The sequence below is a fragment of the Colius striatus genome, chromosome 21 (genome assembly GCF_028858725.1).
Source record: "Colius striatus isolate bColStr4 chromosome 21, bColStr4.1.hap1, whole genome shotgun sequence".
NCBI classification, from domain to species: Eukaryota; Metazoa; Chordata; class Aves; order Coliiformes; family Coliidae; genus Colius; species Colius striatus.
Window position 1 is genome coordinate 4,146,220 of NC_084779.1, and position 22,605 is coordinate 4,168,824.

At 46.0% G+C, this 22,605-nt stretch overlaps 1 protein-coding gene across 4 annotated transcripts in view; it reads right to left on the reverse strand.

Moving 5' to 3' along the window:
• Positions 1-22,605, reverse strand: part of PAX7 (paired box 7) — a 101,561-nt gene that overhangs the window by 36,041 nt on the left and 42,915 nt on the right. For all 4 annotated transcript variants that reach the window (XM_062012843.1, XM_062012844.1, XM_062012841.1 and 1 more), the window contains exons 5-7: positions 15,660-15,859; positions 1,776-1,941; positions 615-814 (exon numbers count right to left, since the gene is read on the reverse strand). In XM_062012843.1, the coding sequence (XP_061868827.1) occupies positions 615-814; positions 1,776-1,941; positions 15,660-15,859 (566 nt within the window). The remainder of the gene's footprint in view (positions 1-614; positions 815-1,775; positions 1,942-15,659; positions 15,860-22,605) is intronic.

Sequence of the window (22,605 nt, forward strand, 5' to 3'; positions counted from 1 at the left end):
TTCCTCCTTTAAAACTTACCTACACTTCTTACTGTGACCTTCTGGAAAGCATTAATGTAATTGTTTACATGACAATTTAGCTTCTTAAATCTAAATCCCAGATGTCCATGCCCATGTTTTGAGCAAGCTCACATCCATGGCACTTTCCTGTTCCAATCAGACTTGGATAAGCTGGCTTCAGCTAATCTCTAAATCACTCATGGACTACTTCTAAAAGGAGCCTGCAAAAAGAAACTAAAAGAGTCAAGTGTGCTGCCATTAGGCCAAAATCCACAGTCAAAGGGCCCACACCTGCACTGGAAATCTATTCTGGAGGGCTGAGAAGATGAACACTGATGCTCTAGGTCCTGTTTGTGATTACAGTGTGCTGATGTGAACATGGGAACTAACAGGATACAAATGCTTTGGCAGTACAGTGCTGAGCTCGGGATAGAGATACTGCTGATAAATTAATTGCTTTAACTAGACTGCCTGTAAGAATTTGTGACAATAACAATAACTCCCTTGTTAACCATAATACATTGTGATAGCCTGAAGCTTGCCCTGCTCTCAGAGGATCTGAACCAGCCAAGTACTCTTAGCCAAAGAAAGAGAATGAGAAGTGGGTCACATACCTGTGGAGAGAGGCCATTGCTAACAGGATTCATGTGGTTGGCAGGAGCTGTAGCATTCATGAAACTGTCTGAGTAGCTGGAGAAGCTGTGTCGGGCCCCATAGGCAGAGGCGGTGTCAGCGGCGGCAGCGGCAGTGAGTCCCCCCTGGTGCATGGTGGATGGTGGCAGAGGTTGGGGTCTGTGGACAGTGCTTCCCCCATCTGTGGAGAGAGTGTTCAGAGGTGAAGAGTTGTGGGGTGTTCAAGTTGGGATTGTGCATGGATTGATGGTTTGGCTATCCTTGATCTCATCTCCAGGGATGGGGATGCCCTCACCTGAGCCCATTTCCTCTCATCCTGTCACTCACCACTCGAGAGACTCCCTGCAGCCTCCTGTCAGGGAGTGTCAGAGGAGCCTCAGCACCTCAGCTCCAAGGCTTTGGGATCCCTCCAGGGCTGGGCACTGCCCCAGCTCCCTGGGCAGCCTGGTACAGGGGCTCACACCCCTCTCAGGGAAACAGTTCTGCCTCAGCTCCAGCCTCAACCTCCCCTGGGGCAGCTGCAGCCCATTTGCCCTTGTCCTGTCATTCATGGCTGGGGAGCAGAGCCCGACCCCCAGCTCCCTGCAGCCTCCTGGCAGGGAGTGTCAGAGAGTGCTGCTGGCTGCCCTCAGCCTCCTCTTCTCCAGGCTCAACACCCCCATTCCCTCAGCCCCTGCCCAGCCCCTTGTGCTCCAGCCCCTTCCCCAGCTCTGTGCCCGGCTCTGGCCACGCTGCAGCCCCTCAGTGTCCCTGTGGCAGTGAGTGAGGGGCCCAGCACTGACACAGCCCTGGAGCTGCAGCCTGCCCAGGGCCCAGCACAGGGGACAATCCCTGCCCTGCTCCTGCTGCCACCCCACTGCTGAGCCCAGCCAGGCTGCCACTGGCCTTCTTGCCCCCCTGGGCACGCTGCTGGCTCCTGTTCAGCCCCTGGCACCAACCCCCCCAGGCCCTTTCCCTGCAGCAGTTTCCACCCCCTCTGCCCCAGCCTGGAGCTGCCTGGCCTTGGGGTGACCTGAGTGCAGGACCCAGCCCTTGCCCTTGTTGAACCTCATCCCATTGCCCTCAGCCCATGGCTCCAGCCTGGCCAGAGCCTTCTGAACAGGGCTGATGTAGGGCAAGAGAAGAGCAGCACAGGTGCTCACCTTGGGAAATGGTGGTGGTGGGGTAGGTGGAGTCTGGCAGCTGGTAGGGGGGCAGAGTGGGCATTCCTGTGGGTGGGAAGCCCCCTGGCAGCAGGTGATTGAAAGCAGCAAGCTGGTTCGCTCCTGCCTGTTTGCGCCACCTCGCTCTTCGGTTGCTGAACCACACCTGATGGGGAGAAGAGAGGAGAGACCACATGTAACTCCAAGCTGCTGGCCCATCTCACCAGGGCTGCTGATAGAAACACATCCTGAATTACACCACTGGCTAAAAACAGGGTCAAGGCACTGCCTGACACAGACTTGGTGAGTAGTCATCTCCTTTCCTCAGTTTCCCTTCTCTCAAACACAATGCTACTTCCACCCTGTCCCCTGAGGGAAGAGACATCCATGGAAAATCATGGCAGAGTGTGGGAGGCTGCAGCAGGGTGAGATGAAGATGAATAATTTAGCTTGTGTATTCTGAGAGTGTCCACACCAAATAGATGCATTCCTACCACCTGGCCATTCTGCCTTGTTATCTGACAACTATGTGAATTATGCTGAAGGATTAAGTACCATAATAGCAACACGGCTGCACTGTTAGGAGGGATAAATAGACAGATTAGCATCATGGTTTCTATGTTAGACAAGCTAAATAGATAGAACCAGACCAGAGGGAATACAGGGTTTTCTTAGCTTCCCTGTACTGCAGCAAATCACTGCTGTCTGTATGCTGAGACATGCTCTCCTTGCAAGAGGCACTGCAGTGTGGACTAGAATTGTACTGCAGCCAATTTCAATCTCTATGCATTAAAATAAACCCAGTATTAATGCACATGCAAAGCTGGGCTCACGTTCCCTATAGTGTTAGTTCACCTGTAAGACTCAAAGGGAGATTTTTCACCTGTAAGACTCAAAGGAAGGTTTTGCTAAATGCATTAGTCTGTCCTGATGTGTTTTATCATGGGCAATCTCTGCATAGCAGAAAGGGCTTCTCAAGCCATCCCTTCAGCTTGGTTTACTTCATTTAATCAGAAGGGCTCTCAGGCCCGATCCCTGTTTGGGGTTCAGAAGTATGTGGATAAGCTTTCAAGCCAGATGAGAATGCAGCTGCTGGACTTTGTGAGGCCTAAAGGGCTAGAAAACACGATTAAATTTCACAGCAACAAGAAAAAATGGAGCAAAAATCAAGAGTGTAAAGCATTCAGGGGGAAAAAATATCCTCCATCAGGCTTCCAAGCTGCTCAACGTCAGATCAGAAGCTGAGGTTACAAAGGCACTGCCGTCCAAACTGTCCCCACACCTTGTGAACCAAAGCAAAACCCTTTTCCTTAGATACAGCAGAACCTTGGTCTAATGTTCCCTGGACTTCAGATGTGAGCCAAACCTCAAAGTGGGTATCCTTTAAATGGATTCCTCCTGTAAATGGTCACTTGTTAGTTTGCCTTTTTTCTTGCTGGCACCTGTGGGTATGTATAATTCACTGGGCATGACAAGGCAACATGTTTTCACTGAGAGCTGCTTATTTAATGGAGCTTTGGCTCTCAGTCCACACACACTGCAGCAGTGCTTGCTGCAAAAACAAGCACACACTGAGCTTCACACACAAATTTCTGTGAGGTACTGTGGATTGCAGCCTTTCTCTTTCTACTTGTTACTCATCTACTACCGTGCCATGGAAACAGTTTGATTAAAACCAGCTGTATATGACCTGATGATGGCTAGGAAGGACCTAATCCTGGGCAGTCCTTCACTATATGCTGTTATTTCCATCCACATACAGCAAAAACTAAAAAAGCCTGGCTTTCTTTGGAAGAGCTGGTCTAAATGAAACCCTCTGCAATATACACAGTGCTGATGTCAGGTCCTTGGCACCCAACACGTCTTTTTACAGACCTGTTCCTATTGCACTTCACTACTGGCTGAGGCAGCATAACCTCTTAGCACCTTCCAAGAGCGTGACAGAAATAGGTCAGCTTACATCCGATCTGCATTGATCAACAAAGTCCATGCAGGTCAGAATCTCTGTGTCCAATTTTGGCACCAAAAGTCGCTAGCAAAATCTAGGACAGAGTTAAGGAGAGAGAGAGAGAGAGATGAATGAACATTAAGGTCGGCAGCACTTTACAACTCTTTTATCCAGTCCAATTCATGGCACAGTTTCCAGGAGCTGTAAGCTACACAAATGAATAAATAACCTTTTGTTTGCCCTGGTCAGGCAAAGATGGTGCTGTCCTTTTCTCATGCATGCATGTATGTGTAATTCATGCTCTGAATCAGGGATACAGAACTTGGTTTCTCCTCTCATAGAATTTGCTACCACTTTCACAGTTAGGGACATCAAATCTATCTGAATATAAGGAAACAAACCTTTTCACTTCAAGGCAAAAGGCCCAGTCCCAGGTTGAAAGAGACTCCAAAACCAAAAAAGAGATCTCAATGCTGAAAATAACATACAGAATTCAAACACCTGAAGGGAAAACAAAACCAAGCAGCTATGAATCCAGGAGTCAAGAGGGAAAGAGAGATTGAACTCCAAGAATGTAAAAGCCACTTCAGGGATTTCTGACACCTTCCTGACACCATAAAGGGTGGGAAAGTTCCTTTTTATAACCAAGAGCCAGATACTTGCAAATCCACTTGGGATTAGAAGTTCAGAAGAAACATGTGGAACGAGATGGTCTAGTAGGGGGATACGTTTCTCCAACAACATCCCCACGAGTACTCAGCTCCCCTGTGGTTGTTTATCAATTAGCTTGGCTACCATAGGATCAAAACACAATTTTGGAAAGCTTTGTGTTGTCTCATGTCACACCACATGAGGTTATTGCTGCCTGTGCACTGATGCTCACATCTGCATCCCTTGTTTGGTGTTAAAGCTCACATGTGCATGTACAAATCCTCTCATCCTGCTTCTCCATCACCAGTTAAGGTGTGTAGTACTTTAAGGGAGATAAAAGGATACTCTGGATCCTTTTAAACCAGGTAGAGTTGATCAAAAGGTCTGTGCAGAGGCCATTCTAAGGGTGTCTTGCATACTTTTGGTCTGCAATGTGCACAGGCTTGGAAGAGAGCAAAGCTAATTTTCATGAGTGGGCCAGAGAAAGTAAGTCAGTTCTTAATTATGCTACGAGCTCCTTCTGTGACAGCTATTGCTTTTCTAGCCTGAAGTCAGTGGAAACGTGGCTACATTCAACAAATTCAGGTCCTTTCCCAACCCACACATCAGAGCATCACCTCTAAACTGCAGACAAAACCCACATTTCCCTACATTTTATTGATTTTAATGATCATCCCTCTGCAACAGAAGCTCTCTGTAACTGCCAGTAGGCACCATACCCAGCACAGCAAGATCTCTGTCTCAGCTGGTGCATCATAGCAAAACAAATAATAAATGATAATAATAGTAAACACACATGCACCAAAAGAGATTCACAACTACATGCTTCAAAATAGTGCTTCCTAAACAGAGCCTGGCTGGAGAATCCAGCCACAAATACACCGAAAGCTTCCACAAAGAAATTGATAGGATTTATCTTCCCGTGCAGAGGAAGGGACATTTCATGGCCCAAACAGGTTGATTCTGCCCCTTATTTATAACCCACAGGAAAAAAGAAGATACATTCCAGCTAATGACGTTAGCAATTCTTTCCCTTCCCCCGCCTCAAAGGTGGCTCAGGCCTTTATGCTTATAAATCATTTTATTGGTAGTTAAAATATAGAGGCTAGAGCATCTAACTGTAATGCGAGGTGCACTTCAAAGGGAACCTGCTTTCATTTCACAATAGTTAAGGTTTTATCAGCCACTAAAGATTCCCCCTGCCAGAGGATCCTGTTACACCATGTTAAGCCTGGAGTGAAGGCTATGGCTGCTAAAACCAGCCTGGTGGGAAGAAGATGAGGAAGAGACGGCAGTTTTGAAGCTGCTGGTGGAGATGTTGTTCTAGTGGCTGCTGGGGATGGGTTGCACAACTGGAGTTTTGTGCTGGGAGAAATGCAGCAAGCACATGGGTTCTTCTTTTCCCAACAGCAGGAAAAGCAGCACGTCAGAAAACTGCTCTTTCTTAAAAACACAAGTTCTTTGTCATCATTTGTCTGGGCATAGCAAAGAGATCCTGTGCTGTGTAAACAGGCTGCTTTCCAAGAGCATGCAAATAAATATAGGGTGTGGAAGTAGAACGTAGACACCTGCTAAAGACACTTAGGGCTTTGGTCCCTGTCAATAGTCTTCCAAAGAATGTACTGAGTAGATAGAAAATATGTTATAGAAGCTGCTCAGGTCTACTGAGGGGAAACTGGATACAGGAATACCCTGATGGAAGATAACTTGAAAGAAGGTACCCAAGCAGATTCTTCATGTTCTGGTCATGGTCCAGGTAAGATCAGAGTCTTACAAGTCTTACATACTCAGTAAGCAAGTATGCTGTTACAAGGATCCCGAGTGCTAGATGTACACCACAAAATATCACTCAATCTGTTATCTTCACTGTTCACTCATGGGAGAGGGAGGCACAGCGAGACTCAAGAAACCTCTCCAATTCATCACTATCTGCTTCACAGAACCAGCTGGTTTCAGAAGAGCCCATCCTCCCAGCCAGACTGGGTTTGGGGCAAAGGTTAGCACTGGTTCCTATTTAACCTCAAGTTCTGCACCCAACCCTGCCAACTGCTGGCCCAAGATGCCCCAGCCACTTGTTCTCAACCAGCAGAGAAGGGCTGCAGCAGAGACAGCTGCCTGCCAGGATGGGGCTGGACTGAATTATCCCCGCAGCCGCTGAGATATGGGTCAGCTCCCACAATTTGTCAGACAAGGAGTGGAAAGGAAGGTCAAAAAGAGCCTCCTGTGGGAAAGAAAGCCTGTTGTGTTCCTGCTCAGCCTAATCAGGACTTGATGTTGGAAAAAGATAGATGGGATAAATGAGCTCTTAAATGGAAACAGGGATGGCAAAGCCAAGTCATGCCTTTGCTTTCCAGTAGAATGGAAGAGATGTAACATGTGTTTGCTTTCACAGGCCCAAGAGGTTGCAGAAACCAGGTGGAAAAAAAGCCATGTGGCCATTTATGGCCCAAGCACACCAAACAAATTCCAATGTCAGATGAGGTCCGTTCTGCACAGAGGCAATTCTGCCAGATCAGGTCCTCTCCAGGTTCTTTGAACCTGAGCAGATCCCTGCAGAGCCTTCCCTTGTCTACACTAGTCATAAATGCTGCAAATCCTGGGCTTCCCAGAAGGCTGGTGGAGAAGACTTAGAGAGGAACTCTAGCAGCAACAGTGATGAGAGAGAAGGGCAGTTATTGCTCCATCTGAATGCTTTCTTCCAGCTGGTGCTGAGAGTCAGCCTCTCATCCTCTAAGTCCTTGCAACAGTCTAGTGATGATAATACTTGCTCTGCCAGGTGCTGGGGAGTGCAAACACCAGCCACCAGAGACACACAAGCATCACTGAGGCTTCTTCTTTACAGAAGAAGAAAGTCCACGAGAGTGCACAGATTTTGGGCATGTGGATTTTTTCCTGTGTGTGTGTATATGGCTGTATCTAGTGGCACTTTGGTTCAGTGCCTGAATCACCGAGCCTCTGTCACTTGTGGCTGATATGGTTAAGACAAATATTAAACAAGGTCAGTGGAGCAGAACAAATGACTCCTCACAAATGAGATTATCCAATGATTTGAGCCTGTGCTTCTCCTGGCATATCCTCATTCCTGAAGGTGTTAGCTATTCATAACAATCTATTGAGGAATCTCAACAGTTGGTGGTGTGTGGATTTCTTTTGTAAACCACTTCTCTTGTTTTTAAAGAAAAGCCAAAACATTGTTAGCAGTGAAATACTCGACTATGACACTGATTACTTTGCTCTTGCAATATTCTTTCTAGTGGCTAAGAATTCATCATGGCACAAATACTTCCTCAACCAAAAGACCATCTCCACCTTTAAATGATCATCACAGTATGAACACTTCATAACTGCTAATGGAGTTCATATTCCAGAGAGGGAAGCAGGAGGCAGGAGAAATAGGATAGAGCTGCCCTCTTCGATACTGGGACACCCTAAGCCCAGGTTTGAACTCATGGCTTCACAGCTCCAAACCCAACCCTGGCCAGAGAAACAGCTTCACCACTTACTGTAATAACAGTTAGTAATGTTTACTACTTTTAAAGAAAGATATTCTCATAGCTATTGGATACTGAATGATTGCTTGTGAATGTTGTGCTTTCCAGCTCTCAGACTGTGCTTCTCAGTGACTATTTCAGTTGCCAGAGGAAACTCTGTTAAAATAACAAAAACCAACCACCTTGGTTTTACTTATCTGTTAGATTTCTGTTTCTGAGGGTGGATGGGACTTGTGGAAGCTGAAAGACATTGGGATGGGTTCAGGGCTCTCAGCAAGGCAGCTGCGAGGTAGTGTATTTTATGAAGTGCTTTCTCTCCACTTGAGCACTCGCTTCTTACACGGCCAAATCTTAATGGTGTTAGAGCTGCATTTAAACATTTTGGGAACAGGCTTTGATGTTCACACCTCATGGAGGTGAATGAGACGTTGGAGAGTAGATTTTCTGCTGCTGTTGTTTGGCTAGAGATAGGCTGGGCTTTAACAGCAAATCAGCAGTGCATCGATTCCCACCATCAAGATTTTCCTTGCAATAGAAAAAGCCTTGAGCTCTTAAAAATAGCTTCAGCTCTACAAGAAGTGGCTCAAAGATTAAAACACCCTGGCAAATCCTCCTCCTGATTACTAGAAACGTTTTTCATTGTTGACCAAAGAGAATCTATTTAATTGGTGTCTCAGTAAACAGAAACCCTTCTTAGCTGGGAGAACAGACAAGAGACTTGCATGCTGGCTGCTGGAAGCAATGGCACTCTTGCTGTCTTTACCAGGGACACCCTGGGTGGTGGCTCTGCCAGAATCAGAGCTTCAGCACAGGACATATGAGCAAAAGTATATGCGAAATATTTTGGTCCATGCCCTCGTTGGACTGGAAATTTTGTGATAAAGGTTCTGCTCATAAACCCTCTGGGAGGCCCTATTTGTTTTGAATACAATGGGACAGACAGTCTGCTGCTATAAATCAGTGCAACTTCACTGCCTTCCATTTAGACCAGCTGAGTGCGCAGGGTTACACACAACCGCTTCATCCGAGGCACTGGCGTCTCGTTCATTGCTTTGGCCTCTGGGCCCTCTGTCTTTTGTAAGAAAATCAAATCATTACCACATTGTTTAGGGGATCCCTTTTTCAGCTTGGGATCATGAGGCTGGCAGTTTTGTTCCTTGGTCCAAAGCAGACCAGGAAAAGCAGACTAGGACACATCACTTTTTTTCCAGTCAGCTCCTGGCTTTGCATCTCAACCTAAAAATGCACAGTTTTATCTCCAAGCCACGTTTTATTGAACTGAATGGATTTCTCCATCTGCAGAAGCCAGCGAGTTCAAAGAAACACTTTCTGACACCAATTCCTCTGTTAGTCTCATCCAGATTCCCAGCCCCACACACCAAGCTGCTCTTGTCCAATTATCCTACAAGTCCTGAAGTTTATATTAATTCCTGTTGATTTCAACCAATGCTTTGCCAGAAGGACTACAGGATTAGCCTTATCATTTTCATCTTCAGGAAAGTATAATATACTTAACAAAATAGTGCTGACTCTCTTCAACAAGATGCCTTCAGGCTTACATAGCTGGGACTATGTCTCCTGTCAGTGGGACATTTCTATTTCCAAGGGGGCTGGTTGCTGTAATTCTACTAAGAATACCAAAAAGTGCTGATGCTTTTCTAAGCAAACCCTTAGATATGGGCAGAGGATGTGCTTGCAATTTTAAGAGATCACCTCTAGCTTTGGCAAAGTTCAGGTGGAAAAAGACTCATCGCTGCAGTTTTGACACCTGGCAATTTACTTTACAGTTGGGGTTTGTCTCTTTTGTTCTGTGATTATTAAATAGGCTGAGAGCTTCTTTGGAGCATATTAGCTGGGGTAGGTATGCTACAGGTTATTCCTCTCTTTAATTGCATTTCTGTTTCTAATTCAGGCTGGAGAGATGTGAAAGAACAGCAGCAACGCCGTGAGACATCGAGAACAGATTTGCTAAGAAAACAGAAAGCAATGTTACAAGACTGCAGCCCCTCTCTCATTAGTAACATCCTTCTGCAGCGAGACCTCCACGAGACATGAGGGGGAAGCATCTGGACCCTCCTCATCATCTCAGCTGAATTCAGCCCTTGCTGGCTTTACCTTGCTGCTCTAAAGCTGGCTGGAACAGCGTGTTACCCTCGCCTCGACCTCTCCTGGGAGCTCGATGGAGCTTGGCACGGAGCCGCCGGTCTCCCGACGTGCCTGGGCACACGCAGTGGCGGCAGCACCGCGGTTCTCACGGGCCGGCTGCCGCGGTGCCAGAGGCTGTTCTCGCCGTGGGCCGGCTAATCTGGACGCTCCGGTGTGCGAGAGCACGGGGTTGGCCTCGTGCCGTGGAAAACAAGTGTGCCAAGGCAGCCTCTGCCAAGCAGAGCCCCAACTGTGGGCTCCTCTGCACTGCCTCTCAGTGCCCCGGCTGCTGCCAAAACCACGGGGCAGCTGTTGTGTCATAACCTCATCCAGACCTCCTCACAAGCAATGTAAACTACTCAGACCCTCAGGAAGAAAGAAAACATTCTCAGCTGACCTTTAAGGGAGGGGGATTGCCTCAGAAGAGCCAGTTTGGACACATCTCAAAGAGTTTAGGAAGCAAAACACCAGGCAAACAGCGTTAGGCTCCAGCAGTTTTGCATGACTCCAGTTAATGCTCTGAGCTGGGGGAGATGTGCTTACCACCATAACATCCCTCCATGCAACACCTTCATCCCCAAAAAGCACCATCTCTGGGGACAGGGTAGACCTTCAACCACAGAGACTGCTGCTGAAAGACTACACTACAATACAAGGAAGAAGTTCCTGGGAAATGTATGTATTTTCTGGAAACTAGACTGCAGAGTACTGCTGGGCAAGAGCAGCTTTTCAGCTTCTTCACACTGAGAATAGAATTGCTTTGTAAAAAATCTCAAGCAAAAGTGAATGGAATTTCTTTTGCTGGCATTTCATTTGGCATGTCTGAGCCACTGCAGCACGATCTAGAATATGACTGTTTACTACAGTCTGAAACTGTGTCATAAGGTGCATATTATGTGAGCAGCCTAGAAATGCACCAAGATTTCAGAGAACACATTTGCTCTGAGCCTTTTTATTAAATGAAACATCTATTTTCTCCCAGGCAGAAATCACAATGGTATCCATCATAAAAGTGATCAATAAAGCACTGGGTTGCGACTCCTGCTGCCCAGATTAATTTTGTTATTGAAATAACGGGTTTCTCAATGCATGGAATTTCCTGGGGATTATTAACACACATCAGCATCACAACTCACCCACCTCTCCACATTTCTTATTTCTTTCCAGAAAGTACCCACTGCCCAAGAGCATAGGAACTAGGATTAATGTACTTGCTGGTGGTATGCATGCTTGTACCCAGCTGCCTGTGGCTATCACCATCTGAATCATCCGCTGGTGATGCTGAGAAGCAAAAGCTGCCATCTAATTTTTGGCAACAATTTTTGGTAGGTTTCTGGGAAAGCTTTCTGGGATAATCCTTTGGGGTCTGCCACATCTGATTCATTATAGCACCAGGAAAAATGGAGACGGGCTGCTTGCGTGGGAAGCTATGCAAAGATTTCTAAGCGATTTGGGACTGGGGTGCTGAGCTGAGGACAATTCAAGCACATGCACTGCTTTGTTTTACCTTACCTACAGATCCACAAACAGGATCATCTAGGAGAGGGATTAGTTTCAACTCCCTAGACCCATGGCTGATGTACCTAGTGTCTCTTTTGACATGAGTTTTGAGAGGTTGTTTCTACACTTAGACAAGTGATTTTCCTATTGAACAACACTGTGCTGACAAAGCTGAACTGTTGATGAGAAACATGAAACATGTCCCTTCTCTAGAGAAAAGTTTCAAAACTATCACAGAAACCTCTTTGGTTTGGGTTTTTGAACATATATAAACTTTGGTATTATAGAATCACAGCATGGTGGGGTTGGAAGGGACCTTTAGAGATCATCCAGTCCAACCCCCCTGCAGAAGCAGGGTCACCTAGATCAGGTCACATAGGAACGTGCCCAGGTGGGTCTTGAAGACCTCCAAGGAAGGAGCCTCCACACCCTCCCTGGGCAGCCTGTTCCCTTGCTCCATCACCCTCACAGTGAAATAGTGTTTTCTTATATTTAAGTGGAACTTTTTGTGTTCCAGCTTCATCCCATCACCCCTTGTCCTGTTGCAATAGCTACTATAGAAAAGAGGGATGTCCCAACCTCCTGACACCCACCATTGAGATATTTGTAAATGTTAATAAGATCTCCCCTCAGTCTCCTCTTCTCCAGACTAAACAGCTCTAGTTCTTGCAGCCTTTCCTCATATGAGAGATGTTCCAATCCCCTGATCATCTTGGTGGCCCTGCACTGGCCTCTCTCCAGCAGTTCCCTGTCCCTCTTGAGCTGAGGAGCCCAGAAATGGACACAGTACTCCAGATGAGGGCAGAGCAGAGGGGGAGAAGAACCTCCCAGAGGGGGAGAACCTCCCTCATCATTAGTTAGCTAATTGCAAAAACTGCTGTAAAAACCTAAAATACATTCAGGATGAAAGTCAAAGCTTCCATTAAATTAGCTAAGTGAATTGCTTAGCTGTTAGACTTCATTACTAAATCCATGAACGCTTTGGCATCCAACAGCTTGTTTTCTGGAAGGGTGGAAAAGGGGGCTCACAGATGGGCAAGAATTTGTTCAGTACTGGACAATTAGTGTGGACACATGAGTCAAGACATTGCCTTGCACAAAAACAAGTCAGTGGGAATTTCCACTGAGCATGGGTTTGGCACCATAATCCTGATCCTTCCAGAAATCCATGGCAGTCTCATCCCTGCCTATGCTCATCTTGAGATTAACCTTTAAATGGCTCATACCTTAGGGTGTGTTGGAAGGCTGAATGCTCTGAATGCTGGAATCCTGCTTCTCAACCACACAAACACTGCAGTGACCGGTGACCTCACAAAAATATTGCTCCCCCTCCTATGATCTTCCTAGCAGATGAGAAACTAGAGCTTGGAACTGCCCCCCATCACCTCCCCCCTCCAGTCTTGTTGTTCAGCTTCTGAATTTTATTAGCTGTCAACGTGTCAAACTTCCCCTTAGCTGGACAGCTGCATGACCAGCCAGGCTCTGAGACCTGACAATAAAGTTTAACAGAGCTATCAGCTCTTCACAAGGAAGAGTTTATGTTATGTGAATCTTCAGCTATCAGAGAGAACAAATGAGACTTAGCTACACTCACCTTTCACGTGGTGAAGCAAAGGGGGCTGCTTAATTTTGTTCACTGCTTGTAAAGTGATTATCAAATTGGGATTCTACTGTGGGGATGTTGTATAGAGACAATACAGTAAGAAAGCCCAATAGCAACACCTGAGCTGTGATTTAGAGACTTAGGTATGATCCAGGGATCATCCACTGAGATCCAGTGGAGATTCTGGATCTCTGCTGAGATGTAAAAGATGGACAAAAGAATGACCAGACATTGAGGAGCAGTGAAGGGTGCTCTCCAGTCTCTTTTGTGACCATGGGCACATCTGCCTCCCATTTTACATGTTAACATGGTCTCAGCTGACCCTACTGTTATTACAGCCATCTTTAATCCAAAGCACACCTTTTGGCCTTAAAAACTCTGTAGAGACAGGAGTGAGACTATGAGGTGGTAGAAGATTCCCTGCTGGATGGGTACATTTCTGGATGTGTGTGTGTGTGGCACTTATTTTTTTTCCACCAGAACTTGATTGACTAATGTTTGTAGATCCTGAGAGCCAGTAAAAGATCTGCTCTGATATCCAGAAAATTTTACAAGGGGCGGCAGGCTTAAAAGTGGTGGGAAGAAGCTGACTCTGCCAGGATGTTGGAATGAGAAAGCCATCAGGAATGTGCCTCAGAGAACAGCTGCTACTAGAGCCCTGGCAGGAACCTCCACGAAAGCTGCCTGGGAGCAAGAAGAGGGATTCGGATTCACAGCTTGAAACGAGGGAAAGGTTCTCTTTATTTATTTATTTAGCTTTCCCTATCTCCAGCTTTGCCTCTCTCCTTTCTCCCAGTCTTGTTGCAGTACCTTGCAAAACAAAAGCAATCTGCCTTTGGTTTTTGCATTCCCTGGCACTTCAGGGCTTTTCCCTTTCTCCCCAGCACGCCTTTATCATGGCTCATGCCATACAAGTTTCTCTCACTGTACAAAAAGGTGTTACCTAAACTCTGTTCTCCCTTGAAACTTTTTTTTTACCAGTGTATTTGCCACAGAAACATCCTTTTTTCACTCTCCCCTTAACATCTTCTGTCCAGCTACAGAAGTAAGAGCAATTAGAAACAGAATCTGCAAACCAAAATGAAGGCATTTACATGTTCCAACTTTTGGTAGCTTAATCACCTTAATTAGCCACTTTCCCAGGCTCCATCTACCTATGAACCTACAAAGTTGGCAAATTAACACTATTGCTGCTGCAAAGCAATTGTTGTAATTGTGAAATAGCAAAGTAACACTATTATTCTGGCACAGTCTTTTGGCTAAAATCAAAACTAGAATCAGCTGAACACTTGCTAGATTGCCTTTTTTCAGTCTCCATAGCCAAATCTTGAGAGATGATGGAGATGGGAAAATCCAGTACCTCTCAAGAGAAAGCTGGAGGGAGGTGAGAGGGCATCCACTGTAGTGCTGAGACTGACTTAACACTTCTTTGGGAGATGAGGCTAGTGGGAAAAGTCCTTAGCCAGTGAATGTCCCAGGTATGGGGGGAAAGGTCCATTCCCAGACAGCTAAGGAAAAGAGCAAAATCTTGTGGTTTTGGCTTTTGAGTGAGCACATCAAGTTCATTACCCTGAGAACTGCAGAAAAAAGCAAGAAAATCCAAAAAAAGAAGGCTGTTTTGTTTCAGAGGAGCTGCTTAATTGCCTGTTTCCTTGTCACAAGCCTGGAGTACTCTTTCCCTCCTGTGTCTCTCAGTGCCCGCCATTCAACTCTGGCTGCGTGCACAGGGACCCCTGTGCTCAGCCTGAAACCTAATCGTGCTGCCCACACGGAGGACGGACTGCTGGGGTCTCCATTTCACTTCTTTAACCCAGCACAATCCCCAATCCCTCCCCCTTTCCTTCCCTTTCCCCAAGGGACTCTATTATACCCCCCGATCTGTTCACACTCCTTATCCCTCTGCGTGTTTGCACACACTGCTGACCCAGCCTTTATCTGGAAGACATAAGGGTCTCTGTGTGGAGTTCCCACAAGGGCTATTAATCGTGTAGATGTCAGAGTCCCCCAGCTCCAAACCCTCCCTTCCTGCTCCTCCCCTCTTCTTCCCTCCCCCCGCCCTTTTTGTGCTCTCTGGGGATCAAGGGGGAAAAGAAGTTTTATGAAAATTCACACACAGAACTTGCAAACTTTGCAAAATATGATCTTCTCCCCTGGGCAAGGTTGGTAAGTGGTGTGAGTTCTCCTTAAACACCAAACACACACACACACACTGCTTCCTTCTAGGCAAACGGAGGAATTTCCTCCAACAGAAAACAGAGAGCTAAATGCTTTGCCAAGTTAGGGAAAGTTTGGCTCTTGGTCTCAACCTGGATGGAAACCTTCCAGCTGGTACCTCTGCAACTGGCCAAATCCAAATGGTATATCTGCAACTCCGTGGGAATCTGCAGAAGTGGATTTAAGTCTCAGGTCCTTGTGAATGTGGCCCCAGAGAAAAGGGGAATCCACATCACCACCTTTCAACACCCTCATCCCCAGCACTGCCATCTCCTTCCCCAAGGTAAACAAGAAGCTGTGCCACGCTAGGCTGACTTGGTCTAAGTCCTTACCTGAACTCGAGCCTCGGTGAGCTTGGTTCTCTGAGCTAGCTCCTCTCGGGTGTAGATGTCTGGGTAGTGGGTTCTCTCAAAAGCCTTCTCCAGCTCCTCCAGCTGCTCAGCGGTGAAAGTGGTTCGACTGCGGCGTTGCTTACGCTTCAAAGGCAGGTCTGGTTCAGATTCAACATCAGAGCCCTCATCCAGCCTGTTACCTGGGGTCAGAAAGATGGGGGAGATGAGGCTTGTGTGGTTAAAAAGCCTTAGGAGAAAGGCTGTTGGAAGAGTTAAGTAGCCCAGCAAAGTCAAGTCAGTCCTGCTGTGATGATGTCCATCGAAACAAGTTCTCTGTCCACGTACATCTCCCAGTTTTATACTAGATCTATAGCTTCCTAATATCATAACTGTGTGCAGGAAAAGGAATGGCTCAAAGTCCTCTATTCAGATGGTTACACTGGAAGAACATCCAGTTGTTGATTTAGTAGTTGAAGAAATTCCCACTTTTTGGTTTCAATTACTGCTTGAGAACGGCACATTTCACACTGAAAATACATAGAAGCCAAAACGAGCACATAAAAATGTCAACACACAACACTTGGGCTCATGCAGCCTAATTTCCTCTGGTGTTTTGTCAAATCTCATTGCTTAAGGTTGCAATTTTTTTTTAAACCACTTTAGGAAGGGAAAAAAGACAAGTGATACTGGGAATTTTTACAGCTGGAATAAACACATTTCCAGCTCCACTTCACCTGTAGGTTGGGCTGCCCACAGGATATAGTTTTTCTGTTCCCTTCCCAAATTGCAGCAGGAGTTTTGCACAAGGCCAGACCCCTAGAGCATTAAGATGCCATGAAAGTCCTTTACTAGTGTCCAGTTGGTTACCTACTTCCTCCATCTTCACTTGCCCTGGACCTCTGCCTTTCCCTTCTCCCTGCCTTGAGCCCAGCACCACATCTATTGCCTCCTAAGGCCCTTATCAAACTAGGGTAAGTATAGATAGAATAAATAAGCCCAATTTTGCTCTTTTTGGCCTGGAGATAAAGCAGAACACACCAACTCTACAGTCAGACTCAGTGGATTTTAGAGGGGGCCCATTGAGAACAGCATTAGCTGTGACTCTGGTGTTCACCAGATGCCTCTCATGGAGCAAAGCTTGGGTTTCAAAGACATGCAATGTGGAGGTTATCAGTTCCCTGCAGTGCAGATGTTGATGTATGGAGGATCTCAGCCAAGCCAAAATTTTATGTCTGCCTTTGGGACAGTGAAAAATGTGCCACTGGTTCATGGCAGAAGCGAAGGAAACCTTTTGGCTAGGTGAGAGATCTGGCCTCTGACACCTTTTTCCTTTTCTCTCATGAAAACAGGAGAAACTTAAATGTGCAATTATATTTTCCCCACCAGGCTTGACTGCAGGCTTTCAGAGTAACTGTACAGGCAGACTGAGAGCCAGGATCTGTTCAAACACTGTCCTCACAGAGAAGGACTTTCTTCTTTTAGGTAAACCTTTGCTAATTTAGGATTAAAGCAGGACTTACATACGCTCATCTTGATGATAAAATCCCCTAAAGTTACTAACAGTTTCAATCCTCTCTTTTTGTTCATCTCCTATACTATCATCATCCAAAAATCTGCCTTCTTGTCAGAGCTGGGAATGGCAGCTGTGATTTCCCCAACAGCTGCTCCAGAGTGGCGGCAGTTTGAGGAGTATGAGGCAAATATCCCATCGGGGCTCACTTGTTTATACTGAGATCACCACAGAATGCCACTGCATTCAGCTCACTGTGACACAAAAATGCTTTTATGTCTTGGGGCTTCATGGGGAGGATGTGGTGTCAAATCTAACTACAGTTACACTGGAGCCAGAGGAATTCTGTTGCAGAGGAGAGAGTGGCTTGCTTTGGGGGCAAATACATCACCTTAAGAGGTTTTGCCTTCTAGCTCTGGCTTACCAATACACAGGGTATTGGTGTAAACCAAGTCATCTTTTTAAATCAAAACCCCCTTTATTTCTCACTGAAATCAGCAAGAAATTTGCTGTTGATTTCAAAGGAGAAGCATCTGTCCCATGTTTTAAAGAGCTTCACTGTAGGTAGCAGAAACTTGTTCCTGGACTGGCTTTAGGTTATGTTCATTCCCAGGGAAGGTCTAGAGTCTCAAATAGTGTCAAAGGAACATCTGTATTTGAAAATAACAACACTCCACATCTGGGTCCCAGATGACTCAGGGCAGGTAGAAGCACATCTGGACCTTGGAGTACCACGCTGAACAAAAGCACATCTGGAACAATGTAGCATACATAAACATCTTAAAGGTAATTGTTGAGCTCATCAACTATTAATGGTTTCATTAATGTATGTTCTGGAAATACTTGATATGAAAAAAAAAGGAGAATAGAGGTGTGTTTTGATCCAGGATGTGACAGAGCCAGTGTGAGGAAGGGGAAGGAAAACAGCCGAAGTTAAATGTCATTTAGCACCGCAGCTGAGCGTATTTCTTTGTAGTAAATACACCTTTCGGTACAATTAGTATGCATGCTTAGCAGCAACTTTCAGTTTGTGAGCTCTTTAGCACAGCAATTGTCATTTGGAGCAAGAAAGCCCCAATCTGCTTGGTAATAGCAATGTCAAAATGACTAAGGTGTAACTCTCTCTTGGCCACTTGATATCGATGCTGTAACATCTACTTCCAGTTCAGGCACTTGCTTCATCCAACTGTGTACAACACACCTGTACAACAAACAGCTAAACTTTCTCCTATAGCTTCATTTCTATATATTTATATGCTCCTAATCAAGGATCTCTCATTCATCCACAACATTTTGCAAGAGGACAGCTGATTGTCATGAGTAATAATCAGGACACTGGCCATCGTGCTGGCTACAGGGCTTTAAAGAGTGGAAAGCCAAACCTTGCACCATAAATTGATGTAACATTTTCTATCTGCAAGTCTCCAAACAGTTCCTGACTGGCATTATCTCCATTTCACAACCGTGGCAGGGATGGTGGAAGTCACCCACCTACGGTCATCCTGTGAGTCAAGAGCAAAGCTGGGAAAAGAAGCCACAGCTTCTCTTGCCAAGTCCGAGGCTCCAACACCCCGAGTACAAAGACAAACCCAAGAGAGGAAGAAAAATCCTAGGGTATGTCTGGAACCAGCTGGTCTTAGTGTGATGCAGCTGCTGCTGTCAGACACGGCTTCATGAAATAACACAGAAAGTCTTTCAGCTGAGACAGACTGAAGTGCAAGGCTATTACCTAACACATCCCCTGTTACCAGGGGACAGTCTCTCCTACCTGCCTAAGAGCCAACTCAAAGATCAAACAGGTCTCTTCCATTCCTAAACAGCTGAAATCTGCTGCTCAGACCATTATCACAATCTCCACAAAGTTTCTGTGCAATAAGAAGCTTTACAAAGCTGTAGGAGTAACTCCTGGGAACTCCCTCACTAGGCAAGTCCAAGGGGGGGGTCATCTAAAACTTGAACCTTCCATTTTTTGCCACATATCTGAGTGAAAAATGAATGTGTAGCACTGCCAGCAGCATGAACAGGGCAAGAATCCCACTTTGCAACCTTGAGCACAACTAGGCTATTGCTGTAGCAGTAAGTATTCACATGCACTGGAAGTGTTTTACACTCTCTCAGCGTGGCCAGCAATGAGCAGCCTGTAAATATGAAGGAGGAGAAACAGCTAGCAGCAGCTTCTTGTGTGGCTTACCAATCACTAGTTGTGATGAAGGATGGGAAACAGCTAGCTGTCTGCTACGCAGCTCCCCTGGGATATCACACGGGCTAAAGTCTGACAGAAAAGAACAGAATGGGGAGGTGAATGCAGGGAAAAATAATCTCACAGCTCAGAGAAAAGGAAAAAACGAAGAGAAAAGTGTGTGTATGACAGGACACACACACTGATCTCACTCTTTTTTATTGTAAGAGTGATTCCATCTTTATTATTCACCTTAACTGCTCTGTAGCTCAGAAAGAAAAAACCCAAAGTGCTCAAATCTCTTTGCTTTGGCAATACTTTGAGAAATAAAGACACAGGGGCATTAATATGGGAATGAAAGCAAGATTGTTGATGTGAAAACCCATAAGCTCTTCCCTCTGCTCAAAGGAGGATATACAAGCACCTTCTTGGAGCAGAGATGCATCATGGTTTACTTGCTAAAGGTTTACGTGGCTCAACGTCAAGTCCCACATCTTCAAGAAGGATGAGCTGTGGAAAACTGAATAAGCCAAAATGGTTCTTTCTCCTCATGGAAATGAATGCAGCCAGAGCATGTGATTCAGGATGGCATAGGAAAGGTGACACAAATATAAGCCTGGGCTTGTCCTGGGACCCATTCTAGCATGAAGAAATGTGTAAATTATGGCCCACATTCACATTCCTCGATAATGCTGCTGATTCAGGTTGGGGTACAATTAGCAAGAGTCTGGCAGAGCTCTCTGGAGGGGTTTGAAAGGAACACAGGTGGACTGGACCTTGAGGAAAGGAACACAAAAAACTCCTCCATAATTATGGGCTGGATGTGTCCTCTCTGTCCTCGCTCCCTTCACTCCTCTATTTCCCTTCCTCCCCCTCTGCCTTTCTCCTCTCCACCTCCATTCACTGCTTCTGGGTGCCTCTTAGCCCTGGAGTTAAATTAATCAACAGGATTAGGTGGAATCGGCCACAACAAGACCCTCCAGGCTCAGACTGAGCCCTTGATGCTCTACAAGGACCTGCTGCCTTGTCTTGAAGCACCTTGGTGCCGTCTGGAAGGATTGGAAGACAGGACCAGACATGAAAACGCATTCATTACAGTGGGGATGGGATTTTGTTAGAGGGTAAAGGGGAGCTGTATATTCTCTCCTTTAGTATTTCTCATCTCATTTCCTCTCTCTTTCTCTCTTGCTTCCAGCTGCACCATCCTAAAAATTAAATGTGTGTTGGAGGGAAGAGATGAAAAGGGGGAAGGGAACAGTTTTGTGAATGGCTTAGCTATAACTGCACCTTTTGTGCTGTGACTGGCTTTAGCAACGGTGACACGGCACGAAACCAAATCTGGAGGTGACTGGCTGGGAAGCTGATGCAGCCACAGGGGAACTTGGATTTAATGGCATGAGAAAAGTAAGAAACAATCTCACTTTGAAAGTACTAGTAAGATCTGAGCCCCCCCCACGTTACAGCCCCACACCAGGTCCCCCCTTCTTCCCATCAAAGCTGTCTTACTTGGTGGTCCCAAAGTTACCCCTATATAAAGGTATGCACACACATATTTCTAGTCCCTTGTGTACCTGAACTTCAGGTCCATAATTCCAAGTTATTTTATGCTGGAGGACAATTAAAGAGTCTCTAGATTACTCTGAAAAGGGCAGGTTTCACTTGCCACATGATGCTTATGCTGCCTGACGTTGCCTTAATAAATAGAGCCCCATTGCCACGAAGCAGTGAGGAGGTGCCTGTCTCACAGGGGAAACCATCTCACAGTTGTGAGTACCTTGGCATGAGGGCCTGAAAGAATAAGATAGATTATAGCTGAGATCCTTGCCATGGATATATACTCAGCTGTAGTACCTGTATGAAGCAGGAAAGGTGGGACTGCACATCTCACACTTTCTACTCCCCCAAAAAGGAGTGAGATGAAGAAGGGTCACCAAGATGCAGCCATTTCTTGTCAGAGCATGGCCTCTGTGCTCACCTGCAGACAATGACTTCAGAAACAAGACCTGATAGAAGTATGAACTGAAACTCTCCCTGACTTCTTAGCATCTGCCTTTCCCTCTGGCAGAAAGCAAACAAAACCCATCAAAATGCAAACAAGACTATGAGAAGCCAGAGAGAAGGGCAACACAGTGACACTATTGCAGGCACACAATCGTATTGCCTCGATTTTTCTTGCCAACATGAAAACCAGAACACCCTTTTCTCTCTCTTCTTGGAAAATGCTCAAGTCCTGAGTTCACAATGAGAGAGGAGAGCATATATGTGCACAGAATAACCCCTGTTCACCTCCAAACTTACTCAGCAGAAGGTAGGACAGCAAAGAGGGACAGAGGTGTTTTAAATTCATCTCTCCTCCTGCTTTCCCCTGTCCAAGCACATTCCCAGACACAAAGAACCCCCAATTATCGACATAGCACATACAACAAAGCTTGGGTTGTCCCCTCCCTCCACTTTCCAACCTGTAAACTCCCCATTCTCCAGCATTTGCTCGTGCCTGCACAGCTGTATGACAGTTTAACACAGTTTAGAGGGCTGTGGTGTGGAGCAGCAGCAGCAAACGAATCACATAATAGTTGATATGCGTTTTAATCAAGTAATTCAGCCCAAGCAGAATGATAGTGCCTGTTGGTGGGGTGCCCTTGAATACCAAACAGACTGGGTAGCAGGCCTAGGAAAATGAAAAAGTCATTTACAGCTCAGCTGGGGACTGCAGCGTTCAGCAAAGCATTAGTGTGGGGGCCTTGGAAGATAAAGGTTTGGGTGTTTTTCTGTATGGGGTTTTTTTCTCATTCAGGCACTGAACTGGCCAGCTGTAACCAAACCACAGACTGAGGTAATGTCCATTATGAGCTTTACAACCTGGAAATAATACTCACAGTGGAGCTGATGCTCTTGAATAGGGAGGCAAGAGACAGTGTGTGTCTGTCTGTCTCGGGGGGGGGATATGGAAAAGTGGGGTGGGGGTCAGAGAAAGAGGTGTTTCACAGCTGGATAATCCCCTCCTTATGTCTTATCTCTACTGAATGAGTGAAATCATATATGAAAGGAGAAAGGAAAGCTGGAGGTTTAATAGAATAAAAGGGAGTCTATGCAAAAGGTATCCAAGTGTGTGTGCCTCCCTGGGTGACAAGGTAGCAGGATGACCACAGCGACAGCCATGCAACCTGCTCTGCCTCATTAACACAGGATCCAGTGATTCCTCCATTTCTGAATCCCAAAGACTCAACTGGGAGGAGCTCCATGTTCACATGCTGGGC